This window comes from Eimeria acervulina, genomic scaffold (genome assembly GCF_000499425.1).
Source record: "Eimeria acervulina Houghton genomic scaffold, Eah_scaff27, whole genome shotgun sequence".
NCBI classification, from domain to species: domain Eukaryota; phylum Apicomplexa; class Conoidasida; order Eucoccidiorida; family Eimeriidae; genus Eimeria; species Eimeria acervulina.
Genome location: NW_013549944.1, coordinates 1 through 14,289, shown reverse-complemented (window position 1 = coordinate 14,289; position 14,289 = coordinate 1). Strand labels below are relative to the sequence as shown.

At 45.3% G+C, this 14,289-nt stretch overlaps 2 protein-coding genes across 2 annotated transcripts; both read left to right on the top strand.

Moving 5' to 3' along the window:
• EAH_00006240 (hypothetical protein, conserved) lies at positions 1-5,094 on the top strand (the record flags this gene model as incomplete). The annotated part of the gene is made up of 5 exons (XM_013396202.1): positions 1-956; positions 1,215-1,385; positions 2,415-2,586; positions 4,044-4,510; positions 5,052-5,094. The coding sequence occupies 5 exons, from the start codon at positions 1-3 to the stop codon at positions 5,092-5,094; spliced, it is 1,809 nt and encodes a 602-aa protein (XP_013251656.1).
• A 374-nt stretch (positions 5,095-5,468) lies between these two features.
• On the top strand, positions 5,469-7,670 carry EAH_00006230 (hypothetical protein, conserved; the record flags this gene model as incomplete). The annotated part of the gene is made up of 1 exon (XM_013396201.1): positions 5,469-7,670. One exon carries the CDS (start codon positions 5,469-5,471, stop codon positions 7,668-7,670), a length of 2,202 nt encoding a protein of 733 aa, XP_013251655.1.
• Positions 7,671-14,289: the final 6,619 nt, after the last annotated feature.

The window sequence follows — 14,289 nt, the reverse complement described above, 5'->3', positions numbered from 1 at the left end:
ATGGGGTGTTTTCATTCTAAAAGAACAAGGAGATGCAACGAGCTGCATGTAACGACGACGAATCGCAGATGCGAAACCTCTCTGCAGCATCTGCAGCAGCAGAAGGAGCGCAGCCTTTCACGAGCCGCAGCAGCAGCAGCAGCAAAAGCAGCAGCAGCTGCTGCAGCAGCTGTTGCTCCTGCTGCTGTTCCAGAGTCTAGCAGCAAAAAACCCTTAGCAGCCTCTCCCCCAAGTGGAACCTGCAGCGAGACGCAGCAGGGGCCTATCGAATCGCTTGGGTCGCCTGCAGAGACAATTCTTTCTTTCTATAGCCCACCAGCTTCCGTTGTGCAGGGAGATGCTGTTAAAGGCGTTGCTGCAGCTGAAGCAGCACAAGCAGCAGCAGCGGCAGTAGCAGCAGCAGCCGCTGCTGCTGCTGCTGCGGCTGCTGCAGCAGAGCGAACAGGCATAGAAGCAAAACCTGAAGTGCTGCGGCTAGCAGGATGGCCAGAGGAGGAAGAGGACGAAGACGACAGCGAAAAAGACAAAGGCTTTGAAGACACACAGAAGGAGTTGCAGCTCTGCTTGAGGCAGCAGCAGCAAACTCCAGGTGTATGTACACCCCACGGCCAGCAGAATTCGTGTCCCCCAGGCCACCAGCAGCAACAGCAGCAGCAACAACAACAGCAGCAGCAGCAGCAAAAGCAGCAGCAGCGGCAAAGACAAACGGATATCATCATCCCTATGCGCAGCAACGACTTCTATTCCTATCGACATTCCAGTCGCACCTCTTCACCCTGTAGCGGCAAGCAGCAGCAGCAGCAGCAGCGGCATCAGCAGAAGGTGCAGCAGCAGCTGCAGCAGCACCTGCAGCACCGGGATAAGAAAGGCCTTTCGGTGGAGACCCTCGCCTGCGTACGCAGGGGATTCGATGCATGCATTCTAAGAGATACACACGCAGCAGAACAAGAGCTGCAGTAAGCTGTTGCTGCTGCTGCTGCTGCTGCTGCTGCTGCTGCCACTGTTCGGAGTGGGGTTGGTGTTTCTGTTGTTGGTGTTGGTGCTGCTGTTGGCGTTGTTGCTGCTGCTGCTGTTGATGTGGCTGCTGCTGTAGTGCTGCTGCTGTTTCAGCTGTTGCAGTTGCTGCCGCCCAGTTGCAGCTGGATTTGCTGCTGCTGTAACTGTTGCTTCTGCTGCTGCTGTTGGTGCTGCTGCTACTGATGCTCCCTCTGCAGCAAAGCAGAAGACCTTCTTGCTGCTCTCCGCTGCGGCCGAGCCCGCGAACCCACCAGCTTTGGCTGGGCGAGCCGCAGCAGCAACCGCAGCAACCGCAGCAGCAGCAACAGCAGCGGCAGCAGACTGGATTCGATAGAGTTAGACATTGAGCGCCGCATCTCTAATCTAAGGTCAACTCTCTCAAATATGCAGAGAGGGTTTATGGTTGCTGAAGAACGCAGAGCCCTCCACACTTATTCTCCTGCTGCACCTCTCACTCCGCCTGCTGCTGCTGCTGCTGCTGCTGCCGCTGCTGCTGCTGCTGCCGTTGCTGCTGCTGCTGCAGACCGGCAAAACGTCATCATCCCCAGGCCGCACTCACAAGCCAAAAAACAACTCACGGCCTAAACCCTAAACCCTAAACCCTAAACCCTCAGCGCCTGGAGCCGCAGCCATCGTCTACCCTCTGCTGCAGGCCTCCCATCCCGCAGCAGCAACAGCAGCAGCTGCTGCTGCAGCTGCTGCTTCCGCTGAGTTAACATTTGCTGCTGCAACTCAACAGCTCGAACGGTAGCAGCTGGCAGTAGCGGTAGCAGCAGCAGCTGCTGCTGCTGCAGCAGCACCTCCATGCCGTTGCTGCTATTGCGCTCGTCAGACCCTAGGTGCTATACAAGTGTTGTCCTCATCACAACAGTTAGGGTTTAGGGTTTAGGGTTTAGGGTTTGGAGTCTGCTGCAGCTTTTCCCCCGGCACTTCCAGCTAGCCATCTAGCAGCGACAATCAGAGCTTGCTAACTACTAGCGATCCTCTCGCTCACTTAAGTGGCTAGCTCCATTACCAGCTAGCTAGCTAGCTATCTATCCAGTCAAGTAGTAGCTAGATAGCTAGCTAGCTAGCTAGGATCGCTAGCTAGCTAGCTAGCTAGGATCGCTAGTTCGTCGGTTGCTTCCCACACTTGAAGGTGCACCCCCTCGGCGCAACCACCAAAACATCCGGCCAGCCGGCTAGCTATTGATAGACAACTAGCCAGACAGCTGGCTAGACAGCTAGCTATGCAGCTAGCTATACAGCTAGGTATACAGCTAGCTGTATAGCTAGCTATACAGCGAGGTATACAACTAGCTATACAGCTAGGTATACAGCTAGCTAGCTAGCTATCCAGTTAGCTAGCTAGCTAGCCAGGCACAGCCAGACGAATACGCAAAGTCATGGGGGTGCAGATTTCGGTTGACTCTCCAAACATCTGCAGGGCAGCCGCTGGAAGCAGCAGCAGCAGCACCTGCTGCTGCTGCTACTGCTGCTGCTAATATTGACACTGCAGCTGCTGCAAAGGCTAAAGCTGCTGCAGCACTGCAGCAATTAACATTGATGCTACTGCTGCTAATGCTGCGGGTGCTGTTAATGCCGACGCTGCTGGGTTTGCTGCTGCTGCTGCTGCTGCTGTTGCTGTTTCTCTAACTGATATCGCCTCCACTGCAGCGCAGCTTCCTCTTCCCTTCAGGCCCCACTGCTACGACAACGAGGGTGATTCCTGTTGCTGCTGTTGCTGCTGCTGCTGCTGCTGCTGCTGTAACGGCAGTTGGTGGTGCCATACAACCTGTTACCTGCAGCAGCAGCAGCAGCAGCAGCAGCAACTATTCGTCATCTTCGTCTTCAATACTTTGCATCAGTAGTTTCATCTGTTGGAATTCATTGTAGTGCTGCCTTCGCTTCTCCTTGAAGTCTTGTTGTTGTTGTTGTTGCTGCTGCTGCTGCTGTTCTTGCTGCTGCTGCAGCAACTCCGTGTCCTGCTGCAGCTGCTGCAGACGAGAGGCTAGTTCCTCTGGGTCTACTACGTACTGCAGCACAGCAGCAGCAGCAGCAGCAGTTCCACAAAACCGAAGGTATGTCAGCAGCAGCAGTCATAGGGGCAGCAGTTGCAGCAACAGCAGCAGTAACTTAGCAGCAGCAGCAACAGCAGGTCTTCTTCCTGCAGAAGTGAGTAGCGCAGCAAATTACTTGACAATAGCTACATTACCAACAGCAGCAGCGGCAGCAGCAGTGGCAGCAGCGGCAGCAGCAGCGTCTGCAGCAGCAGCGCACATCACTCTCCTCGTCCACCCCGTCGACCTGCAGCAGCAGCAGCAAAAACACCGCAGCAGCAAAACCACAGCAGCAACAAAAACATCAACAGCAGCACAACTTACAAAACAATCACTGGCAGAAGGAGCAGCAAGAGGAAGTTCTTGCAGCAGCAAAGCAAAATAAATAACAGAGAAGCAGCAGCAGCAGCAGCAGCAGCAGCAGCAGCAGCAGCAGCAGCAGCAGCAGCAAGGGAAGCAGCCTGAAAGCCGGCGGGGCTGAAGGACCAGCTGTTACTGCTGCTACTGTTACCGCTGCTACTGATGCTGCTGCTTTTGCTGCTGTTGCTGCTCATGATAGTGCTGCTGCTGCTGCGGTTTCTGCTGTAGCTGCTGCTGTTTCTGCAGTTGCTGCTGCTGTTTCTGCAGCTGCTACTGTTGGTACAGCTGTTGCTTCTGCACTTGCTACTGCTGCTGCTGTTGCTGTTGTTGTTGTTGCTGCTGTTGCTGCTGCTGCTGCTGCTGTTTATACTCACTGTTTCTCTGTTGAATGGCGTCTTTGGCTCTGTGATTTTCTCGCGGGTGCCTCGCAGCAAATCGTGTTGAGCGATTACTTCTTCATCCCAGCGTACTCCTCCAACGCTGCAGCAGCAAGTGCAGCAGCAAATGCAGCAGCAAATGCAGCAGCAGGTGCAGCAGCAGCAGCAGCAGGACATGCAGCAGCAAAAGAAACAGTAAAGGGGCAGCAGCAGATATACCATATGCTGATAATGCAATGCCATCTATAAGGCAGCAGCAGCAGCAATGCAGCAGCAGCAGGAGTCCCTGCAGCAGCAGAGCATGCAGCAGCAGAGGCAGCAGCAGCAACAGCAAAAACTAGCAGCAACAGACAAATCAGCAAAAGCAGCAGATACTGCAGCGGAAGCAGCAAATGGGGTGGGGGGCAGCAAAACAAGCAGCAGCAGCAGCAGTAGTAGTAGCCACAGACGCAGCATTAGACGCACCAGCAGCAGCAACAACCATAACAGCGGAAGCAGCAGCAGCAACAACAGCAGAAGCACCAGCAGGAACGGAGAAGCAGCAGCAGCAGCAGCAAACGGAAGCCAAAGGTTATTTTTCAATGGTAAGGAAGACAATGCAACAGCAGCAAAGAATAGCGTTGCGCAGCAGATGCAGCAATCCAGCAGCAGCAGCAGCAAGCAGCAGCAGCAGCAGCAAGCAGAAGCAGCAGCAGCAACTAACTGCTTCTCTCCAGAGTGCGTCTTCACAAGGATCCCCACGGGCTCAGCATGGGGAAGAGGCGGCGTAGGCCTCGTCATCTCTCCACTCATTGCTGCTGCTGCTGTTGCTGCTGCTGCTGCTGCTGTTGCTGCTGCTGCTGCTGCTTCTGCTGCAGGTGTCTCGGCTAAAGCCAATGCTGGTACCTGCGTAGCTGCAGCTATTGCTGCTGTTGCTGCTGCTGCTGCTGTTGCTGCAGTGCTCACTCCCTCTCTTGTTGCTGCTGCCTTTCCAGCTAGCTGCGTTTTCCCTGTTGCTGCTGCAGCTTCTGCTGCTGCTGTTGCTGCTGCTCCTGCTGCTGCCGGTCTTGCTGCTTTGAACGCCAAAACCTAAACCGTAAACCCTAAACCCTTGACCTTCGTCGCTCAACACTAAACACTACGGTTGATAGTGTCGGGATTAGCGTATATGGGTCTGCTGTGCTGCTTCCTTTAAGGTTTAAGGCTTAGAGTTTAGGTCTTAGGGTTTAGGGTTTAGGGTTTAGGATTTAGGGTTTAGGGTGCCTTCGTGTGCACGCAGCGCGGCGGGGCTGGGAGACCGACGAAGCAGCAGAGAAAAATAGGAAAATTAATAAAATAAAATTGAATAACAGAGGTATTTAAATTATATATTTCTTTTAATTATGCCGGGTGCAGCTTAGAAGAACTGCAGCACCCTAGAGCAGCCTAGCTGCTGCAGCAGCAGCATGGGGGCCCCCTAGTGAAGCATTTGTTGATTATAATAAACAACAACATCTCAATATTTGTATTTTTCTTTTTAATACTTTAATCAATTCATTTTTTATTTATTTATTTTCTTTCTACTCTATAGACAACTCGCCGCCCGCTACCCCCAGTGCGTACAGCGCAGCCCGGTGCAGCAATTTTTTTAAATACTTTTGTTCTCTTTTCTTCTTTATTCGTTTTTAATTTATATTTATTTGCAATTGCAATACGCATGCAGGCAGAGAACCCTCAAAAAGAATCCCCCCTAGGGGGGCCCCAGGCTGGGGCCCCTGTGCATGTTGTACAGGAAACAGACGGAGCTACTACATCAAATATAAGAACAAACTACAGCAGCAGCAGCAGCAACAGCAGCAACAGCATCAGCAACGGAGTGTTCTCTGCAGCAGCAATAACGTCAAAACAGAGTCCTGTAACACAGGGCGCTGCTGCTGCTGCTGCTCCTGCTCTGCCGGCTGATGTGGCAGCAGCAGCTGCTGCTGCTCCTGCTGGGCTGGCTGATGTGGCAGCAGCAGCAGCTGCTGCTGCTACATCTGCTCCCGCTGCAGATTCGGCGGTGTCTGCTGCAGCAGGAGAGGAGGTAACTGCTGCTGCTGCAGCAGAGGCGGTATCTGCTGCAGCAGCAGCAACGGAGATGTCTGCTGCGGCAGCAGCAGCGGAGATGTCTGCTGCAGCAGCAGCAGAGGCGGTGTCTGCTTCTGCAGCAGCAACAGGTGCAGTATCTGCTGCAACAGCAGCAGATACCGAAGCTATTTCTAGCAGCGCTGCATTTACTTTCTTAGGATGTGAGTTAGGAAGAGAGGAAGATAAACCCGAGGCCCCTTGGGGGCCCCCTGAGTGCAGCAGAACCTACAGGAAGCGCAGCAGGGGCCCCTGCAGCAATGCAGCAGAGAAGACTCGTTTCTCAGAAGCAGCAGCAGCAGGAGCAGCAGCAGCAGAAACAGAAGAAGCAGAAACAGAAGAAGCAGAAACAGCAGCAGCATCATCAGCCACATACGGCAGCCGAAGAAAGAGGTTTAAGGGGTCAGCAGGCAGCAGCAACAGCAGCAGCAGCATAAACAGCAGCAGCAGCAGCAATAACAACTCATTGATGCATCCTCGTTCTCGTTTCTTTGGGGGCCCCCTGAACTTTCAGAAGTTGGCGGAAGAGGCCCCTGATTTGCATGCATTTATAATTAAAAGTAGAAATAAGAAAGAAGCAACGTTTGATTTTCACAGTAGAGAGGCGCAGCTATCGCTGTGTATTGCTTTATTCAGGTGTATATACAGCTTGAGCTTCTCTCTCCCTCTACATCACAACCTTCTTATTCCCGCTTTACCTAACCGCAGCAACTATATCCACTTCCTCGCTGATCTTCTATCACCTGAAGAGGGTTTAGCTTCCCCTAGGGGGCCCCCCATCCCTGGGGGGGCCCCCTACCTATTGATACCCCCTTCATTAGCTGCAGCAGCAGCAGCAAACGAAGCAGACACGCAGCACGTGGGGGCCCCCCATCAGGGGGCCCCCCATCAGGGGGCCCCTAATGAAAGAAGTGGGGGCCCCCCGAGGGGCCCCCAAGTGAGGATAATGGATATTGGTGTAGGAGGCAATTGTGTATACCCTTTGCTCGGCGTTTCTGATTATAGTTGGTCGTTTGTTGGTTCAGATATATCTGAATTATCGTTATCAGTGGCTGAGGAGAATGTGCGAGCAAATAAATACGAGGTGTATATACAGCTGAGGCAGCAGCAGCAGCAGCAGCAGATCTTTAAAGGGGTTGTATTCGATGCTGACCCCCTATTTGCTGCTTCTGTTTGCAACCCTCCTTTTTATGCAAATGAAGAAAGCGTCGGTATAAACCCAAGAAGAGAAAAAGGTGGAAGGGCGCATGAATTAATTTGTGAAGGGGGAGAAGAGGCTTTTCTGAGGTGTATGTACACCGAAAGCAAACAATTCGCAAGACATTTTATTTGGTTTACTTCGCTCGTCGCCAGGGCCTCCACACGAAATCAAATTAAAAGACTTATTCAACAGGGGATGCGACAAGCAGGCATCAAGCAGAAAATAGCGATGGACAAACACTTGCAAACCTGGGTCAGCAAATACAATAGTTGCAGCAGCAACTGCAGCAGCAGCAGCAGCAACAACTGCAACAGCAACGGCTGCAACACAAACAACAGCAATAATGAGACCAGCACCAACTACAGCAACAACACTGGCAACACCAGCAACGTCAGCAGCAACAGCAGCAACAGCGCGAACAGCAGCAGCAGCAGCAGCAGCAGCAGCGAAGTGCAGGAGGAGGTGGAGATGCATCCTCGGGAGTTGCGAGTGTTCGACTTATTTCAGGGGAAGCAAACTCGATGGGTTGTTTGCTGGACATTCTGGACAGCAGACCAAAGGAGGGTTCTGCGGCAGTTAATAACAAAAGAATAATCATATTATACTCACTTCTTTTCCTGATTCTTTACTTGTATCTTCTTCTGCTGCTGTGCTGTGTTGGCTTTTCCTTCCGTTTATTTTTCTCTTCCTTTCTCATTTCTTGTCACTCATGATACCCTCTTCTGTCTCCCCTTTTACCGCCGCCTTTTAGTGCTGCGAATTGATTATTAAATGGCGTTGACGAACAAACTGAGGAAACAATGCAGCTGTCGAAGTAAAAAGAAAACAACAAAATCCTCCTTGAGGCGCAACTCCTGCACCAACACACAGCTGAGCAGGAAGGCTCTTCCGAACTCATGGCTTAGGGTTTAGCGATGCGCGGAAGGACACGGACACGCAATATAGGATATATATATATATATGCACAGGTCTGCATTATATATTGAGGGAGTTCATGCATATATTTGCATATTTATAAATATACATTTGGTGAAAGCAGAAAAATGAGAACAATACAGAAGGCGATATTACCCGCGTCTTCACGATCAACCCAGCAACTTGGGTTGGGGCTGCAGTTGCTATGGTTGTTTTAACTGCATGTTTAGTGCAGAGAATACATTTTCCGATTATTCACAGACTATTAAGGTGAAATAAAACAAATCACATCACCTTTTTATATTTCGAGCGGCACAGAGCGCCTAGACGAACTTGGGCGGTTCGGGTGTATGTGCAGCTCCGCCGCTTGGCTTAGAGTGTGCATTGCAAGTTTTAGGGAATAAATAAACTGCGAATGGAATAAATAAATGTCTCATTTTGAAATAATGAGCGAATATTCTCCGTTTGTCAAGGAGATCGCTCGAAAGACGCATTTATTTGAAGCTTTCCTCCCTCTGTTTCCCTCGTGTTGCTCAGCATGCATTGCGCTGTGTTCGTCAGTAGTTCTTTGTGCATATTTTTGGTTTTTGGGCTCAATGGTACCGCAAATGGCGAATTATTGCCGATTAAAATGCCGGAAATCCCGTCGGATTTGATTTATGATGCGGAAAACCGAAAGTTCAAGTTGATGCCGAGCCCTGAGGAGATGGCTGAGCGGCTAACGGACGGGTCTGATCACCAAAGAAGTGTTTTCATGCAACTCTATGAATCAGCGATGAAGGAATTCGACGTGAAAGGATACAAATGGCTTATGGACACAGGCGAGTCGTTTCGAAACTATCTAATTAATTGATTAATTAAGTTATTTAAATTCGTTAATTCATTCAAAAAACGTGAAATGAGCGAAGAAACTTCTTCAGTCATGGACAAAAATACGTCGCTTCGTTTCGTGCAAACTCTCGCTCGAATCGACAACGAAAACCCGCACGTAGGTCCCTGAAGCTTCCGTTCAAATATTCAATTTAAGTTTAAATATTCAAGTTAATAGTTAATTTAAACCAAAAACTTTGAAAAATAATTTTATAATCCTGACTTAAAACCCCTCAGTGCAACCCAGGAGAGAAAGCAGGAGGAGCCCCGCCTGCACCATCGAAAACGCCTTTCCCTGGAGGCCCTTTCAGGAGTTTGTTCGGGTTCGATCTGACAAAGTGGTGAGTAAAAGAGAGAAATATTTAGTTAGTGCATTAACTAATTAATTAATTAATAAGGTTTGACGGATATTTCAGCAAAGGTAGAGGAAGAAATGCACATAGAAAAACGTTAGCTTGTATGCATGAAACCAGCCAGAGCGCTAAGGAAACACAAATGAACAGCAACTGCAAGAGATATTACCCAAAATTGGGAGGAAAACTAGAAAAAGAGAAAAACGTGAATAAAAACCCAAAAATTAATTTCTTCTGTTTCATTATTTGCTTACTAATTACTCAAAATGTTGCATGTTGCAAAAAGACATCGATGCAACAACAAACCAGCGGCAACGGGACCGGGCACGCAGATATTTCTTATCATCAGAAGGGGGGAAAAACCAACAAATTTGATTGAAATTAGTTAAATTTAATGTTTTATATTTAATTTGAATGTCATTTATTTGAAATTATACTAAAATATGTTTATTCCGCTGCAGTTTATCCACTTTACTTATTTATTCAGGTTGACGCAGTTGGTGGCGAAGATCCAGTCTGCTGCAGGAACCCAAGGTGAGTGGTGTTTGCCTCCGTTTTTATTTAATTGTTATTGTTTAACCCTAATGTTAATTAAATTGTTTTGTTATTAAATATTATTTAAATACTTTTGTGTATTTTCCCCTCATTTCAGCTCCAGGGCTGCAAATGGCCGCCATGATGTCGCTGATGATGGTCAAAGGCTTAGTGCAATCCGTTGCCGGGACCGTCATAGACATCGTTCCTCCCTTAATACCGCCTCCTGTCTGGATAAACCAGTAAACCCTAAACCCTAAACCCTAAACCCTAAACCCTAAAGCCCAAGCTCTGAACCCTAAACCTGAGTTTCCTTTTCCATTGGTTTTCTTTGCAGGCCGCTGCCTTGTTTGCCGATGCTGACTGGTGAGGAAGATGCTCTTGGCTGCTGTGCTGTTGAAAAGAAGCATGAAAAGCAGGAAAGAATAATAAAATTATGAATATTTATTATTTAAACAATTATATTGACTATAAATGAGAAAAGAATAAGCATTGTTCGCGATATTTCAGGCAGAAACTGCTTCGGGTCTGTTCTCTACCCCATCACCATAGCGGACTTCACCACTGCAGACGTCACTGACTCAGTAATGGAAGGCGTTATAGGAAGGTGAGGTTTATTTGTTTGTTTTTGTTTGAGCTTCATTAAGTAATAATAGCAATTCATCTCTCCTTTCCCTTGCTTTTGCACCAAAACATATACCTTGAGGTCCCCGTGTGTCTATGAGTTGAACTGTCGTTTGTTTTTATTTTTTTTTGTTGTTTTCTGCATTTAAATCATTGGCTTACTGGTGGCGATGTTCTTGTGTGTTTGCAGTCGGTGTGGTGCTGTGTATATCGTTACAGTTTTTCTATCTATCTATCTACCTATATATATACATATATATATATGCATATATATATATATATATAACAGACATATAAGCAAATGATGCAGATCAATCAATCCCTACTCTTGAATAATTGCACGCAGTCTTATCTCTCTCTCCTTAATAGTTAACCGCTTACGTATTTAGTTGTTGTTGGTCTTCCTTTTAAATTTATTTCTTTTGCTCACCAATGGTTGAATTTCTCTTATCTATATTATTTTATTTATTTGTCGTTTGCTGCAGCTTCCCCTCCAAATACCAAAACAAAGTCGGGAAGACCACCGAAACGCAATACAGAATATGGTGAGCCACTACTAAATGAAAGCCCGTTCAAACAAAAAAAATAAACAATATAATACATACAATATATAATATATTGTGCATATTATATATAATATATATAGACGAAATAATACAAATAAAAATAAGAGAAGGTAAAGGAACTCCAGCAAGAACAAATTTAAAAATTCTAAGCTGCTTTTTCCTCTTTTTGCATTTATATATTTCACTTAACGCAGCGCAACGGCTTACCTTGGCATGTACTGGTAAGGCAAAACCCTAAACCCTAAACCCTAAACCCTAAATCTGTAAACCCTTGTTCATCAGCGCCAGCATCTTCCCCCATTGTTGGATGCCATTTGGTAGGTTTTTCTGGTCTTGAATAACCCTGATCTTCAGCGCCCTTATGCCTAAACCCTAAACCCTAAACCCTAAACCCTAGGCCTGAGAGAGGCGATGGCGCAGCCCCTCTGTTTTCCCCACTGCATTGCAACGCTCGTTGCATGCCCTGGCTTCTGGCTCGACGGTAGGCGTCTTCGTTTCTTCATTTTGTTTGTTTAATTGTCTTTTGCTTATTCATTTTCGTTATTTTCTCGCTTTTCCTCCAATTCAGACATCATGGGGCCCTGCAGTGATATATCCGTAAGCTGTATTCATCTTGCAGTTGTAAATAAATGAAAAGGGGCTTCTGTAGTTCTTTATAATTTGAATGCATGTTGCTTTTGTGTGTAAGCCTAAACATGTGTATGTATGTATGCATGCACGCATAGATACATACATATATGCATGCATCTATACATGCATTCATACACATGCATGCATGCAGTTGGCTATTATATTAGAAGAAAGAATAAGAATATTTCGCTGCATCTATCTATTTTGTCGGGTGTACATACACCGATTTTTGCCTTCAGGTTCCTCCTTTCTGCTCCTTTGCGATGTTTTTAAACCACAAGAGGATCCCTCCTTTGGTAATACATTTTCTTTTTATTCTAGACTCTTTAATCATTCAACTTTTATTTTCTGCTTTATTTGTCTCGGTGTCAGTACACTTCATTTTCTGAAGACCATCCATTCCCGCGCGAATGCCCCAAATTCGGTTCGTCTTTCGGGTGTATGTACACCTCAGCTCCATCAATTGAATTTGTTTATTTGTTGCTCCTCTGCCTTTTCCTTCTGTGTTAATCCACCTGCCCTGTCTCCAGCCATGATACACTGTCTGGGAATGTGGCTTGCACGCAAAACCCTAAACCATAAACCCTAAACCTTAAGCCCTAAACCCTAGCCGGTCAATTTAATACTTTTTCACCTCTTCTCCAGATCCCCTCTATGACATTCCCGACGATTTGTTCGTCCCACGCGTTCCGTTGGCCTCTCCATATGTTAAAGAAGAACCCCCTCAGATCGAGTGTAAGTTGCAGCAACAGCAGCAGCAGCAGCAGCAGCAGGAGCAGAAGCAGCGACAGCAGCAGCAGCTGCAGCAGCAAGAGCAGCAGGAGCAGGGTTTAGAATTGGGGGCATACATACGTCTTCTATTTTTAAATATATTTGAATTCACTTTTGCCTCTTACCTGCAGATACACCGCGGAAGAAGGTTCCCGTGTACAAACTGCCGGTGCAGGTGGAGCGCTGCAACTGCAGCGATTTGCAGCATCTCAGAGAAATTTGTCTTTATCATGCAGCTCTTCCTGTTATTGTAAGTCTCAATAAGTCTTCTATTCTGTATGGACAGTATTTATTATATATATAATATATTTAAATACACTTATTATACATGCATTTTATGCTATACATATACTTTGTCTCTATCTATGTGCAGCTCTTCTTGTTATTGTAAGCAGCAATATGTCTTTAATTTTAAAATATGTATAATGTAATACATATAAAATCAAACATGCCTACTATACGTAAACTATATCTATTATATACATATTATGTATACATATATAAATAAATATATATATATATATATAATACCCCTTGCATGCACATGTACGCAGACATTATACATAATTAATTAATTGCAATGCACCTAAAAGGTATTTTTTTGTTTCTTAGTAGAGGCCCAACACCGTATCTAATACAATATAAATAAATATATATATATATATATATATACATGTATGCATATATATGTATATATATATATGCTATACCTTAAATATACCTTTTATCTATACAATGCCTACGATATATAAACCGATTTAAATATACTTTTAGTATTTACATTATTTGCAAAGTATAATACATTTTAAATTCACCCTTTATATATGTATATATACAAAACAAAATACAATATAGTTTTAAATACTCCTTTTCTATAAGCATTATTTATAAATATATATTTATTAAAAATATTTTAATATATGATAAGCGATGCATTACCCGTTAAATACTTTCTTTCTATAAACATCTATAAAAAATATAATACCTTTTAAATGCACCTTTAATATAATTTAGAAAAGATATATAATATCTTTTAAATACTCTTTTTATATAAACATTAATAATAAAGGATATAAAATATAATATAATTATTAATAAAATATATAAAACATTTTTAATAGTCTTCTTATATAAAGATTAATAAAAGATATAATATATATTTTTAATACACCATTAAAATAATAATTAATAATAAATATCTAATACCCCTTAAACACGCTTTTGATATAAACATTAATGAAAGGCGCAATACCTTTTAAATACCCTTCTTATATAATTAATTCTCAAAGATAAAACAAACAAATGCATGAAAACCTCTTTTCTTCTTGCAGATCCCAGGCAACAACACTGCAGCAGCGACGCACTTCCAAATTCCTTCAACCGAACAACCAGAAGAATGCTGCATGCGCTGCAAGGCCTATATAGCAGGTACCCTAAACCCTAAACCCTAAACCCTAAACCCTTGTTTTAAACCCTTACAGGCCCCATTCCGCATCCGCCCGTGGAGCCCCCGCAAAGAGGAGTGCTGTCAGAGCAGCAGCAGCAAGAGCAGCAGCAGCAAGAGCAGCAGCATCCACAGAAGGTAACTCTTAAAGACAAACAGACCCTAAGCCCTAAACCCTAAACCCTAAACCCTAATCCTCATCAGACTGGACACGTTATTCCTGTTGAGGGCTACGGACAGCGCGCCAGACATCCCTCTTCCTTCCTCCGCACCACCTAAACCCTTCAATCTCTGTCTCTTAATATCTACAATACAATACAATACAATATATATATATATATATGTATGTATATATATATGTATGTATATTATTTTGTATATACGTGTTCACATATATACATGTTCGTTTGTATTTGCATATATATGCATGTTGACTTATAAGATATATTTACAAATATATGTATATATATATATATATATATTATATATATATATATATACATTTA